General features: G+C 39.2%; 1 protein-coding gene across 1 annotated transcript in view; it reads left to right on the forward strand.

Annotated features, from left to right (window-relative positions):
- Positions 1–200: 200 nt before the first annotated feature.
- Positions 201–14,316, forward strand: part of EPRS1 (glutamyl-prolyl-tRNA synthetase 1) — a 65,914-nt gene continuing 51,798 nt past the window's right edge. Inside the window, exons 1-6 of the mRNA XM_044266815.1 lie at positions 201–361; positions 4,243–4,327; positions 7,075–7,174; positions 8,080–8,236; positions 9,816–9,955; positions 11,325–11,419. Of these exons, the coding sequence (XP_044122750.1) occupies positions 316–361; positions 4,243–4,327; positions 7,075–7,174; positions 8,080–8,236; positions 9,816–9,955; positions 11,325–11,419 (623 nt within the window). The 5' untranslated portion in view covers positions 201–315. The remainder of the gene's footprint in view (positions 362–4,242; positions 4,328–7,074; positions 7,175–8,079; positions 8,237–9,815; positions 9,956–11,324; positions 11,420–14,316) is intronic.

Consider the following 14,316-nt stretch of genomic DNA (forward strand, 5'->3'; position numbering starts at 1 on the left):
TGTCGTAAAGTCTCGTACGCTGCAGCGTCTCCCCCCCCACCCCTCCCGCGCGAGTCGCCACGTAGGCCCTCCCGTTCCCAGATGCAGAGGGGCGGGGTCGGAAGCCGCGGACTCCCGTGACCGCGCCGAGACGGCGCACGGCGATGACGCACCGCGGTGTGCGCGAAGACGGCGGCGGCCACGACGCAGGGGAGGGGCGAAGGCTGCGGCAGCGTCCGGCGCGCGCACACGTTGCAGCAGCTTGCTTTCGGCGGGGTTCGGCGAGGTGCTGACGGCCAGGCAGGCGCACTGAGAGGTAGCCGCAGACCGGCGGAGATGGCGACGCTCTGTCTGACCGTGAATGCAGGAGACCCTCCGCTGGGTAAGGGGCCGAGGCCGCCGACCTGCGTGGGTTGCATCAGCCGGGGAGGGTGCGGGGCAGGGAAGGTCGCCGCGCCCGGCGTTGCGCAGTGGCGGTCACGGTCTGGGAGATTAGGCCTGCCGGCTCCTCGAAACTGTGCACGGAGTAAGCTCTGCGCCCTCCTGGCGTGCGGTTTTGCTCCCGAAGACAGTTTTCTCGGGCGTGGAGGGAGGCGTGGTGTGAGCCCAGGCAGGGCGACACGTCGCTCAGCTTCGGACCTTTTTTCTAAGAGGGATGACTCTCAGCCAGCTCCCCTCTCCCTTTTTCTGGAATGACTTTCCCTGGAGACCTCGAGCTGCCGGTAGAAATGTCGTTTGGAAAGTTAAAATCCCATCGTCTTCGCGTCCCCCTCTTTCAGCATACCCCCCCCCTTCCCTGACATCTCCCTCCCTCCCTCTTCTCAGAAAAGATCTTTAATCCCCTTGCCTACCTTATGTTTCGTTGGGTTCGGGGGGAACAAGGCAGACAGTGTAGTAGGCTGAGGCTGCATTACAACCGAGGTTGCATTTATTTTTAATTAATGGTGGCAGGGTAATTGCTAGAACACTCGAGTACACTGCGGACTGATAGGGTTCCTTTCCTGCACACCCTTGTGGATGTGGTCAGCGCCGGAGTAAACGTCGGACCTGTTCCCTTGCCAGTACGTGTTAAGTTCTATTTAGATTTGCTTTTTCTGTGGGGCCGCCGTTGTTGTCGATAGATCGCTTAGAATTTCTGCTTTTTTATTACTTTGGGAAATTGCACAAAAGAATTTGAGTAGTTTATTAATCTCCTATTTGTTAATGTGTATGCGTAGTGTAGACTCACTCATAAGTCCTTTTTTTTTTTTTAGGTTTTATTTTTCGGTAATCTCTACACCAAACATGGGGCTGGAACTCAACAGCGAGGTCACCCGCTCTACAGTCTTTTGGCATAAAACCCACAACTTAATAGCCATTTTACGTATTTTTAAAATGCTGATGTTTAGCATATTGGTTCCAGTAATTATGGGCTAACCTCACACAAATCAGTAAACTTTAAAAAAAAAAAATGGGTTTGCTCTTGGGGCTGGAAAGTACTAGACAGTTGTGGTCTCATGATTAAGAGCAGAAACATTTGGTTCCTGGAGACTTGGGTCCAATCCTGGCTGCCATTTACCAGTTGTGGAACCTTGGCAGGTTGCATGTTTGGCTTCTCCCATAGTTCCTTTGGTTAAGAAAGGAGGAATCGTATTTTCTACATAGGGTTGGTTGCCAGAATTAAATGAGACGTAGGTAAAATTCCTGTCACATTTGAGATACTCCATAGCTATAGTTTTTACTAATGTTACTTAGCGAATCACCCTGTTTCCTTGGTTACCACATTCTGACTGTTCTGGAAGAACAGTGGATCTTCAAGAAATTTATTGTCATTTTGAACTGTAGACCAGTGATAGAGTGTATGTATGTTTGCTTTTCCCCTCTTTTTTTGTTTTTTAATTCTTCCCACTGTTTGATTAAAGCACATCTCTAAAGATTGAACGAAACATTTAGAAAAACAGATTGAATTGCTGGAATTTCCCTGTTTGACATGCATTCAGCACGTGAAGCTTTTTTTCTTTTTTTTTTTTAAATGTTAAAATAATTTCAAACTTAAAAAGGTACAAGAATAGAATCGAGTACTTTTTTCCCCCATACCACTGGACAGCTTCAGCATCAGGAATACACAACATAACAGCTCTCAAGCAAGGAAGCTCTTCACATGACCTGACAGGACCATCAAAATCAGCAAGTACACATTCATACCATTCTTCCATTTAATGCATAGCCCCTATTCATATTCCAAAACTAATTGTTTCAGCAACACTCTTAACAGTACAGGGATCAAAATCCAGAATCAAGCTTTGCACCTCCTTGTCATGTCTCTCCAGTTTCTTTCAGTCTGGAATGTTTTTTTCAGTCTTCTCTTGCCTCTCTTAGCTTTGACCTCTCTGAAGACTAAAGACCAGTTACTTGAAGAATGTCCCCATCAGATTGTTTGAGGTTTCCTTGTGGCTGTATTCAGCTACACATCTTTGGCAAGCGTAGCACAGAAGTGATTCGTTTTTCTTCACTACAGCCCATTAATTGGTGCATGAATTTGATTTTTCCATTACTGATGATCTAACCTTGATTACTTAAGATGGTGCCAGCCAGCTTTATGGACTGCAAAATTTTCTCTTTGCATTTTTAAAAAAATGTGTATTTATTTATTTGACAGAGAGAGATCACAAGTAGGCAGAGAGGGAGGCAGAGAGAAAGGGGGAAGCAGGCTCCCTACTGAACAGAGAGCCCGACATGGGACTCTATCCCAGGACCCTCAGATCATGACCTGAGCCGAAGGCAGAGGCTTAACCCACTGAGCCACCCAGGCACCCCTTCTCTTTGCATTTGACAGGCATTTTGTGGGGAGATGCTTTAGGACCATATAAACATGCCACTCAAACCTTCGTTTACTGGTTTCAGCATCCACTGATGCTTCCTGCCCAACTTGATGATTTTTAACATGCCAAAAGGTCACCTTCCAGTTCCGTTCCTTCTACATGTATTAGTTGGCATTTTTCTGTTAGAGGATCTTTTTTCTTTTCCTTTAAAAAAATTTCATAACAAAATGTACTCGGGTTATAATGTGTATTATTTACTTTTATTCTTTTAATTTAAAACTTTTATTTTTTAAAATTAGTTTTATTAAGCTGTAATGTGCGTTTACTAAACTTCACCAATTTAAGATTGGCAAATATGTGCAGTAACCACCACAATAATGATAGAGAGTGTTTCTCTCATTTCAGAAAATTTCCTTATGTTCCTTTGCAGTCAGTTCCCTTTCCCCATCTCTGGTTCCTGATAGCCACTGATCTGCTTCCTGTCATTATTGTTCTTTTTTTTCTAGAATTTCATGTACACTGAATCATATCATATATATTCTTTTTGTATCTAGGATAATGCTTTGGGATTCATCTGTCTTACTGCCTGTGACAGCACTTCATGGTTTTTATTTGCCTTGTAGGATTTTGTTGTATGGATACACTAAAACTTGTATCATTTACCTTAGTGGTTAAATTGCTACTGTTAGCCAGTGGGAGCCCCTCTAAGCTGGCCTCTGTGTCCTTTTGGTTTATCTGTTTGATTACCTCTTGCTTTCTAGTGCAAGGTTTTCCAGATCTGTCTTGTACCTTCCCTGCCACAGCCCTGTTTCTGGTGGAGCTTGATATTTAGAAATCAGTATCTGGATGCTGGTGGTTCATGTCCTTTTCAAGGACAAAAGATTAATGAATCAATTTAGGATATTTAATAGGTGTTGCGAGGCAGATTATACTGTGTTTCAGAGTTTAACTTCTGGATCATCTTAGGCTTGCATTCAGTTCCTGAGTGCCACATATTTAGTTAAGTATTTAATGTTTTCAAGCTTCGGTTTCCTCTCTGTAAAAGGAAGATAAAGATGACTCCCTCTTTAAGATCACTACAAAGATTAAAAATTTTAATGACTGTAAAGCATTTTAGCACAGTGCCTACCATATAGTAATTACTCAGATGCTATTAACAGTAGTTTTTATACAAGGCACTGTTCTCATTTGTCTCCTGAGGGAGGAATAGATGTATTTTGCTGCCCTTAACTGGAAGCTGAACATATGCAAAAGCAGTTGAACTATGCCAGTGAATAGTTTCTGATATGTTATTTTCCCAAGACTGGAAGAGGATCCTTTCTTTTTATAGACTTCTGGGAAAGAAGTTTACTCCTCGTAGGACTCAGTATTGGTTTGTTGAGTCATTCTTACTGCTTTATGATTCAGGTTTTAAATACTACATTGTTAATACAGAAACATCTTTTCATCTCATTCCACTTAGGAGCTTTGCTGGCCGTGGAACATGTGAAAGACAATGTCAGCATTTCTGTTGAAGAAGGGAAAGAGAATATTCTTCATGTGTCTGAGTAAGTACTTTGGTATCTGTTTTCAGTACTGAACGGCATTTTTAAATATTCAGAATTCAGTGTTCTGTGCTTGTTTTATTTGCTTGTTGGTAGATTAGAAAGAATTGTGCTTTTCTTCCTCATTCTTAAAAGAAGTATATTCAGAGACTTAGATTTGTCAGCAAGCTATCTGATCCCACTTATAATCTAAAAGAAACATACAGAAAGTTTTTTTTTCTTTTTACTTCTCTGTTTTCGCACATTTCTACAATGAGCATATAGTGTATGTTCCTGATTAAAGTGAATCATTTGCATCTCAGGATTTATGGAAGATTGAACTTTTTTTTCAGGAACCCACTGAGAAGAATAAAAAGAACTGGAAAGGGAGATATTATTATCCTTAATTTTAGTTTAATGAAACTGAGGAATAGATATAATCTGGTTTCAGAGTTTTTAAAAAGTACTTCACCACATAATAAAATCTGGACTAAATTGAAAGAAATTTTCCAGGGTATTCTCAAGCAGGATACAGATTTGAAATGTGTTTTAAAGGTCCATAATAAACTGACAGAGAGACTTGTATTGGGAAAAGAGCAAGATACATAAAAACAGATACTTGCACACACTCTTCTGTTCCCATCTCCTTCCTCCCGGTATAGTTGTATCATCATTTTGGTTAGGTTTCCATTCCGTGTTTACACTGCAATGACCTAGCACGTTTTATTCACTGCTAAGCCACATATTATGATTATTTTTTTGTGTAAAACTCTTACTTTTCCATGGAATAATAGTTTGTTTTGTTCTCTTTCTTCTGAAGCCTCTCTGATTCCTAATCTTTTCTGTGTGACTTCAGGGGTTTGTAGGAATATTTTCTTTTGATTCAGTATTCTGAAATTTCACAGTAATATGCTCTGATGTGTGGGTCATTTTTAAAAATTTATTTATTTTTAAAAATTTTATAAACATATAATAAACTTCTATCCCCAGGGGTACAGGTCTGTGAATCACCAGGTTTACACACTTCACAGCACTCACCATAGCACATACCCTCCCCAATGTCCATAACCCCACCCCCCTTCTTTTTTTAAGATTTTATTTTTAAGTGATCTATACACCCAATGTGGGGCTTGAACTCTCAACCGCAAGATCGCGTCACATGTTATATTGACTGAGCCAAGCTGGTGCCCTCTGTGGGTGTCTTTTTAATCTCTTCCACTAGGTGCTTGGTCTCCTTTCAATGTGAAAACTTGGAAATCCTTCTATTTTAGAAAATTTGAAAAATTTTTTTCTTTGATGATTTTCTCCTCCCTTTTTTGTTCTTATGGATGTTGAGATTAAGTACTACCTTCATTTTTCATCTAATTTTGCTTTTTTCTTTACTTTCTGGAGAGTTCTTCAACTTTACCATCCTAATTTCCTATGGAGTCTTCTATTTCTGCTATTATATCTTTAGTATCTAAGAGCTCGGTTTTTTATTTTATTTTCTTTTATAATATCCTCTTCTTGTTTTATGACTGCAGTATTATTGTTTCATTGCCTAAAGGAAATTTGTTTACTTTTTAAATTTTCTTTTCTCTAATTTGTCCAAGTTGCGTTTTTCCATGTGTTTATTTTGGTTACTATCTTTCAGGTTAAAAGCTTTCTTCAGATATTTGGTAACTCCTGATGACCTTCTCAGATTTAAGCTGGAATTTAAAGCTGTTTATAAGTTCTGAACTCTAGGGTAGGCTTGTTAGTTCTGAGCATACTTTGGGATGGTCTGATTGAACGGTTCATTTAGGGGGAACTTCTGATGTTAGTATCCTTAGTTATTTCTTCTTAGGCTGATCAGATTATTTAGTGAAGACTTTCAGCCTCCTGTTTGGAAGGTAAAGAGTTGATGCCAGAACATTTTGGAAGCTGAGGGGGGAAGAAGGCTGAGGGTCTTAGCATCTCGTGTGCACGTGTGTCTTCTCCCACTTACCTGCCTAACCCAGTTCACTGCTGTGCCAGAGTTCCCCCAGTTGAGAGAGCCTTCGTTTGACTCTTTAGAGAATAAGGCTTCAGTTTTGGCCACGATTGAGTAAAAGCAGTGGTTCAGCTGAGCAGAACAGGGCTTGATGGTGTCTGTTTCCCACTGCTTAGTAAATAGACTTTCTATCATCCCTACTTATTTTATCCCCAGTTCACTTTGCTTCCATTGATTCACGACTCTTTTGTGGATTCTAAAATTTAGGTTGGGTTGGTTTTCAGCTTTGTCCACTACCCACTTAAAATTCAGTTTCTTCAGACCTGTTGAATCCATCTGCTGTCTAACTTCGTAAACTTTATTGTGACTGTTTCTTCTCCTTAGTCTCTTTTTCCTTATGGGTGTGTGTCTCTTAAAAAAATAATTTCTACAGAACAATTTTGGTGGGGTTTGAGCTGTCCTCTTACTTGGAAGTATATAAAACTAGCCTCTTCATGACTGTGTATCCTTAACTTCTCTGCCTTGATTTATTTTAAATCACTGTTATTCTTGCCATCCCAGTTATATTTTCGTATTTACACCACAAATAGACAATAGTTAGAAGGACAAAGCATTACAGATAGTTTACTCTGAACTGAATTGTTTGGTTTAGCGGAACATTCAGAACAAATTGGAGTTTGATAGAAACAGTAGGGAATAAATTAGGGAGATTTTTTTAAACTGTAGTTAAAAATACATGGTAAATAAAAGCCTTTGTAAGGCTCATGACTCCTGGTTTGCTAGAGCTGTGGTAATATTTTATCGCATGCTTATATTCTAGAAATGTGGTATTCACGGATGTAAATTCCATACTTCGCTACTTGGCTCGAGTTGCAACTACAGCTGGGCTCTATGGCTCTGACTTGCTGGAACATACTGAGGTAAGGGATGAACATTTCCTTGGGCTTATTTTGATTTATGCTCTGTTCTTTCGAGCACTTCATTTTATTATTGGCTTATACACTGTTATTCTATGTAAGGGTAGTAATGGAGTTTAGTGATGGACCTAGTTAAGGAATTCTCGTCCTGTTTTTATTTTTAGGAAAACAAAAAAACACCTCATATTTCCCAAGTTTGAACTTTTAATCCCATAACAGCTGTCCTGTTGGGTCCATGAGTGCTGTCGTCTTCCTAGATTCCTAGAATTTCAGGCTGGATGTGACTGTATAGATCATCTCATACAAATCCCTTAACTTTACAGATGAGGCAGCAGGCCTAGAAAAGTTAAGAGGTTTTCCCAGGGTCACACACACAGTTTGGACCCCCTTCTCCTTTCTCGGTATATACTTTAATTATCATAGGTGCTGCCGAAGCAAGCATGGTGATACTTTAATTAATCACAGCAATTGTAGATTAACTTCCAGTACTGCTATTTAGATGCTTTTTGTTTGTATTCAGCTCCAGTTCTCCTCAGTTTTATAAAAGTCAGTATACAAAGGATAGTTTCCTCGGTATTTACTTTTAAATTTTGCAGGTGGATGAATCTGTTTGTCTAGGTATCACCTACTGGTTTTGATCAAGTGGGTTATTCCTTCCTGCTGCCGGTTCTTCAATCTTTTCTTCTCCGAAGTGCTCCTCTGCACTTCTGCAGGAGTGAGGGAAGCACAGAAATATAACAATGAAGTTTGTTTATGTAGATGCTACTTTAGATCTCAGGCAACCAGAATTAAAATCACCCAGTGGCAAATCCAGTAATTTGAGACAAGATAGGCATGGTTCTGAGTTCATTTGTTCGTTTAAGTCTAAACGCTGAGGTACATTTCTTTTCGAACTTTTATGTTCACAGATTGATCACTGGTTGGAGTTCAGTGCTACAAAATTGTCTTCATGTAGTTTGTTTACTTCTGCGATCAACGAGCTCAATCATTGCCTGTCTCTGAGAACATATTTAGTTGGAAATTCCTTGAGCTTAGCAGATTTATGTGTTTGGGCCACCCTAAAAGGTACAATTTATTCTGCCTGAAGAGTGCTGTATTTTTATTGCTTGATATTTTGCTGGGTAAGAAGTGTGCATGTCTCTCTCTACATATAGGTCTCTAAATACACACACACGCACACACACATTTATTTACTTATATACGAATAAACTCAGACATGTGAGTGTGTGTTTGTGTAGAACGAGAGTCACTTAGGACTTCTTGCAAAGGAATGACTGTCTTGGCTGTTTCATTCCTATCCACACGTAGGAATTCCTAACACTTTGCTGTCCCGAGACGTCTTCTGTCTCTCACTAACCCAGCTCCCTTCTGCTTGGAAGGCTGACCTTGGTCCTGCTGAAGAAGCCCTCATCCCATTTATGTCAGCACTTCTCCTGTCTCAGCCATTCCTTTACTCCAGGCATTACTGTCTCTGATTACTTAGTAGGGGGGTGTTTGTGTGTTGGAGGGGGTGAGCTGGAGTTGTTCCTTTTGGAGGTCATGGATTCTCTGACTAGTTGGCAATAGGGTAAGATTATGGGTTTGAGGAGAGGTATAAAGAGGACTTGAATTTTCTTGGAGAGAAAAAATTCTCTCTCCATTTTCTTGGAGAGAGAAAAAAAAAGCAAATATGCCAGAAAGTTTTATCATTCTTTAAAGTTGTATCATGTGGGGTTTTTTAAATTGTGTTTACTATTTTTGTGGCTAAAACTTTTCTCCAAATTGTCATAAAAACCAACATAAAATGAAGGCCTTTTCTAATTAGATGTTTTCATGTATAGTTTTGACATTTTCATCTTTTTCGATTTTTGACTTCATACTAATGGAAGGAAGATACTATCTTGAGGATGTAGCTTTGTGATATTACAGAATTAAATTTTCCTTCACTGCCTACGTTTGATACTACAATTGAAGAAATGAGCTACTTCTTGATCTTAGTTTCCTATTTTGTTTTCTAGTTGATCTACTTAAAGCATTTCCTTAATTATGAAATAAGACATTGGCCTTATAATGGGGGTGTGGTGGTGTCAAGGGCAGGATTTAGTATTTACTTCAGTGAGTTGAAATGCAAAAATATTTTTAACTTCCATGAATTCTGTAAAGTGTATTAAAACATTAGAAAATGTTACAATGCATACCTAGACGTAAATTTTTCATTATAGAAGCACATTTTTTTTTTTTTTTTTAAAGTAGGCTTCACGCCCAACATGGGGCATGAACTCAAGACCCTGGGATTAAGAGTCACTTGCTCTATGACCTGAGCCAGCCAGGGACACCTCTAGAAGCACAACTTTAAGCTATCTCATTTTCTTAAATTAACCACAACTAGAACTTTGCTTTTAAAGTTGTGGATTTATCGAATGGTTTTAAAATAATTTTTGCTTGGGGCACTTGGGTGGCTCAGTCAGTTAAGCGGTTGCCTTCAGCTCAGGTCATGATCCTGGGGTCGTGGGATTGAGCCCCGCGCAAGGCTCCCTGCTCAGCAAGTAGCCTCCTTCTCCCTCTGCCTGCTGCTCCCCCTGCTTCTGCTCTCTTTCCCTCTTCCCTCTCCCTCTCTCTGAAATAAATAAATAAAATGTTTTAAAAAAATTATTTTTGCTAATAGGCAGTGCTGCATGGGAGGAACAGTTGAAACAGAACAAAGCTCCAGTGCACGTAAAACGCTGGTTTGGCTTTCTCGAAGCCCAGCAGGCCTTCCAGTCTGTAGGTACCAAGTGGAATGTTTCAGCGACCAAAGCTAAAGCGGTAAGCATTTTTTAATGCTGATACCTTAGTATCAGTACTAAGGTACTTAGCAGTACCTTAGTACCTCAGCATTCAGATCTACGGTCTCTGTTTGAGACCGTAGATCTGAAAAGAAAATTATTCTTACTTGGAGTTTTTCTTTTCATATGTGAAAAAGGATCTTCTTGGAAAAATCTGCTGAGTCTGTTAAGTGTGGTCTTGCCTTTAACTGTTTAACTCCATGAAGCCTTCATTACATGTCTAAAATCTTATGATCGTGCAGTGTATGTCTCTTAGGAAATCCAAAATCCACGTAATTAAAATCTCATTCTTTATGGCTATATGAGTTTTCCTTCCTCCCAACTCCCCTGTTTGCTCATTTTTGACCATTGAGTCCTGGGCTTCTGCGGAGCCTTTTTGTTGGTCCTCTAGGAGGATGTGATGCCGAGTCCAGTAGGAAAGATTCTCTTCCCCAGGCAGAGTCTCTCTACTTCAGTCTGTTTCACACATTAGGCATGTGTAGTAAAGTCTCAACCTAGAGGTTTTCCACTGCAGTAAAATTAGAAAACTACTGCCTGCTTGAGTGAAGACACAACAGTCTGTTCAGTGGTTTTGGCTAAAAATCGTCACTCGTCCTTCACCATTTTTTCCATGAAATCAGTTACTAAGTTCTGTTCTTCTCCTATTTGTTAATATGTTTTCTGTCTCCACTATTACTCAGTTTTATTGGAGCTTCACTACCTCTTAGTTGATTTAATACCATAATCTCACCCAAGGTCTCTGTCTTTTCTACTTCAGTCTCCGCATTGTCCATGGTATCATTTTAGAAAATACAAATAAATGGTCCTGTTACTCCTGGGATTTCCTCTTTGCCTAAAACCGAAAAGCACGTGTATGAGGAGCTTCATATTCTGGACCTCATCAAAAGTTTCACCTTCCTTGTCCACCCACCCCACATGCATTTTTTAACTTTTCGTGGATGTTGCACTGTCTTTGTGTCTTACGTGTGCTGTTGTTCCTTTTCTTAGAATGAAGGCACTTACACATTCTACATCTAATGTATTTCCACTTATTTCTTAAGGTCCAGCTTTGGTTCTTATCTCCTTTTAAGCTTTTCCTGATGACCCTAGAAGCTGTTGGTTAATGTCAGCTGACTGCTCTGGCAGCACTCTGTGAATACATGTGTATATCTCTGTTCCCAGTGGTTGGTTGTATTTACATCCTTCATAAGATTTTGGGTGCTCAAGTGCAAGGACAGCGTTCTGGTCCTCATGTGTCTTGTAATCATGCCTCGTCCATAGTGGGCACGGAGTTAAGTATTTGTTGAATGAATGTGTTCTTTAACATTTAATGATGTAACTGTATTTGTTGTTTTTGTTCTGCTTTTCAGATACCTGAGAAAAAACAAGATGTTGGGAAATTTGTTGAGCTTCCAGGTGCTGAGATGGGAAAGGTTACCGTCAGATTTCCTCCAGAGGCTAGTGGGTAAGGAAATGTAACTTGTAATTACAGTGGAGTATATTTAGTGGAAAAGCTTTAGGATAGTTGAGTACTTATGATATTACTAGATTACTAATATAGAAGAAAATAAGTAAGATTTTAATTGTGGGAATCAAAATTCTAAACATCTTAATAGTCTATTTATTATTGACAAGTAATGTTAATGTATCAAATTTATAGTTTTAGCTTATTAATCAGGCAATATTGTTATTTTGTCCCACACAGAATTTTAATAGAAAAATATCCATAAATAGAAAGCCTTAAGTTTTATTTACATTTTGAGAATCTTCCGCTCCCGTTTAACAAGGATTTGTAGTTGTACCCGGCATGGTCCTTTCGGTTAGCAGTAGAAGTTACAGTAGAATTATTTTTAGGTTCCTTTTTTTCTGAAATAAAGGGGCATCCTGAAAAAAGCCTATTCCTTTTCAGTTCTTTCTATTGTCAGCAGACTTCCCAGCCTCTTTCGTTTGTGGTAGCAAAAGAAAATAACATTTGAATAGCTCTTTGGAGAAAAAGACTTGTTTTGGCTGGCGGCCACCAGCCTGCGGCCTTCCCAGGCCTTGCCCAGCATTGTCCAGGGCTGTGGGGAGTCCACCTTTGCGCATGCGTTGGCCTCTTTGCGCTGGACAAGCTTTGTAATAGCGCCCCTCCAGTGATGATAATGTAAAGTGTGTCTTATTAAAGCCATTAGCCTCAGGAACTTAGCCATTAGGAAAGAATTGTGCCACATTTGGTAAATGAGATGATTTTTCCCCCCCAAATTTGTTTAATTTCAGATTGTGTATTCTGTAGCTAAATTCTTACCCGTTTGTGGTAAGTGGAATTTGTAGACAGTAGAAAGTAGCAGAGTAAGCAAAAAACCATTTTATTTTAGCTGTTCTTAATAGTTCTCCACAGACTTCTTATAAGCACCACTGACAGGAAAATTTGTTGTAGAATTCCACATTTTCTCTCTGCTTTTCTAAATTTGCTGATGAAGGTGGTAAAATAAAGGATAGATAGAAGGAGATGAAAGAGAAATAATGAATTCGGAAAATTCATAGACTAATTAAATGATCGCTTGGTAGTTGATGGGGGGAATCTCATAAATCAGACTTAGCATATGTGCCTTAATTCCCACAGACATCTCGGGTCCTTTGTGGTCCCTGTGTTCTGCTCCTGTGTGCTTCATCACAGCTGGTTTCCCATGGGCAGTGACTTCAGGGGTTTCCTAAAGCCACTTTCTGAGCGGTGGCTGTTTATAGCTCTGGCATTTGGACATAAGTTCTTTGACAGTCTTTTTATATTTTCTGTCACTGTCATTTCTTAGAATGAGTACCTCATGTTTTTAATTTATGAAGTACATTTGTCTGCCATAAATTTTATCAATTTCAGAGACATGCTCTTTGCCAAATACAGCTTGAGGATTTGAAATATAAATCAGTATTCAGGTGTTTTTTTGGTCTTTTTTGTTTTTTGTTTTACTAGTCATAATTTTATCATACCCCTTTATACTGCTAAAGAATTCTTAATTTTTCTTTTTCTTTTCTTTTTTTTTTTTAAGATTTTATTTTTAAGTAATCTCTATACCCAGCATGGGGCCTTAAATTACAACCTTGAGATCCAGCGTTGCATGTCTACCAACTGAGCCAGCTAGGGTCCCCCTGTACTTTTTCTTATTAGTCATTTTATTTTTCTGTGTCTTTCATGAAATGCCAGAAGGCATGACTTTTTTGTTTGTGTAAGATTTTACTAATTTATTTGACAGAGAGAGAGCACAAAAGCAGGGTGAGTGGCAGAAGCAGACTTCCCACTGAGCTGGGAGCCCTCACATCTCGGGGCTTGATCCCAGGACTCTGGGATCGTGACCTGAGGTGAAGGCAGATGCTTAACCAACTGAGCTACCCACGTGCCCCGAAGGCTTGACTTTTGCCCTTTTTCTTATTCTTAGCTAACATATATAGAACCTGTTATATGCAGGTACTACCAAGCATTGTACATTTAGTGTTTTAATCCTAATAGCCCTGTGAGGAAAGCACTTTTAATAGCTGGATTTTACAAATGGTTTCAGAAACTGATTCCTACATCATTTTGGTAGTTGGCCAAACTTGTGCTATCTGGCTCTAGAGTCCATTTGACTTAAAATTCTGCAGCCTGTGCTGTTATGTGTGGCAGAAGCCCAACTTGGTATTAGTACTAACTGAAAAGTGTGAATCTTACTTTATCTAGCTAGATGTCTCTTGAGCTGGTTATTTTAGTTATCTTGTGAATATTTTATAGTCCTTTTAACTTTCTTGACATTTAGAATTGTTAGAACCATACACATTATTTCAGATTCAGAAACATCTGTAAGATAATGGTTTGATTTCCTTACCTCTCAAATTAATTCCTTTATGTAAAGCCTAACACATTAACTATCATATAGTGTGGGGAGTTAGTGATTATTAGTTTGTTGTTGTCTTTTTTTCGTTCCTAATGATGGGTATAGGATGATATAGGTATAACACTTTCAACAAAGACTACAGACAGTGTTTCTGTTTCTTTCTTGGAACTCACTGTCCTTTGTTTTATTTTATTTTTGGTTAACCTTTTGTTTTAGAGTAGTTGTAACTTTCAGAAGCATAGCAAAGACAGTACAAAATGTTCCCACATACCCTGCCCCCAGTTATCTGTAATGTTTACCATCTTAACATTACTCTTTTACCTTTATCACACCTGGTGAACCAATATCAGTATTATTATCATCACCTAAACTCCATACCTTTTTTGGATTTCATTAATTTTTTCCTAATGTCCTTTTTCTGTTTTAGAATTTCATCTGGGATACCAGTGATGGCCTTTTATGCTTTGTATTTGTCTACATTAACCTAAATTATTCTTAACACTTAATCATTGATCTAGAA

This window comes from Neovison vison, chromosome 10, assembly GCF_020171115.1.
Source record: "Neovison vison isolate M4711 chromosome 10, ASM_NN_V1, whole genome shotgun sequence".
NCBI lineage: Eukaryota > Metazoa > Chordata > Mammalia > Carnivora > Mustelidae > Neogale > Neogale vison.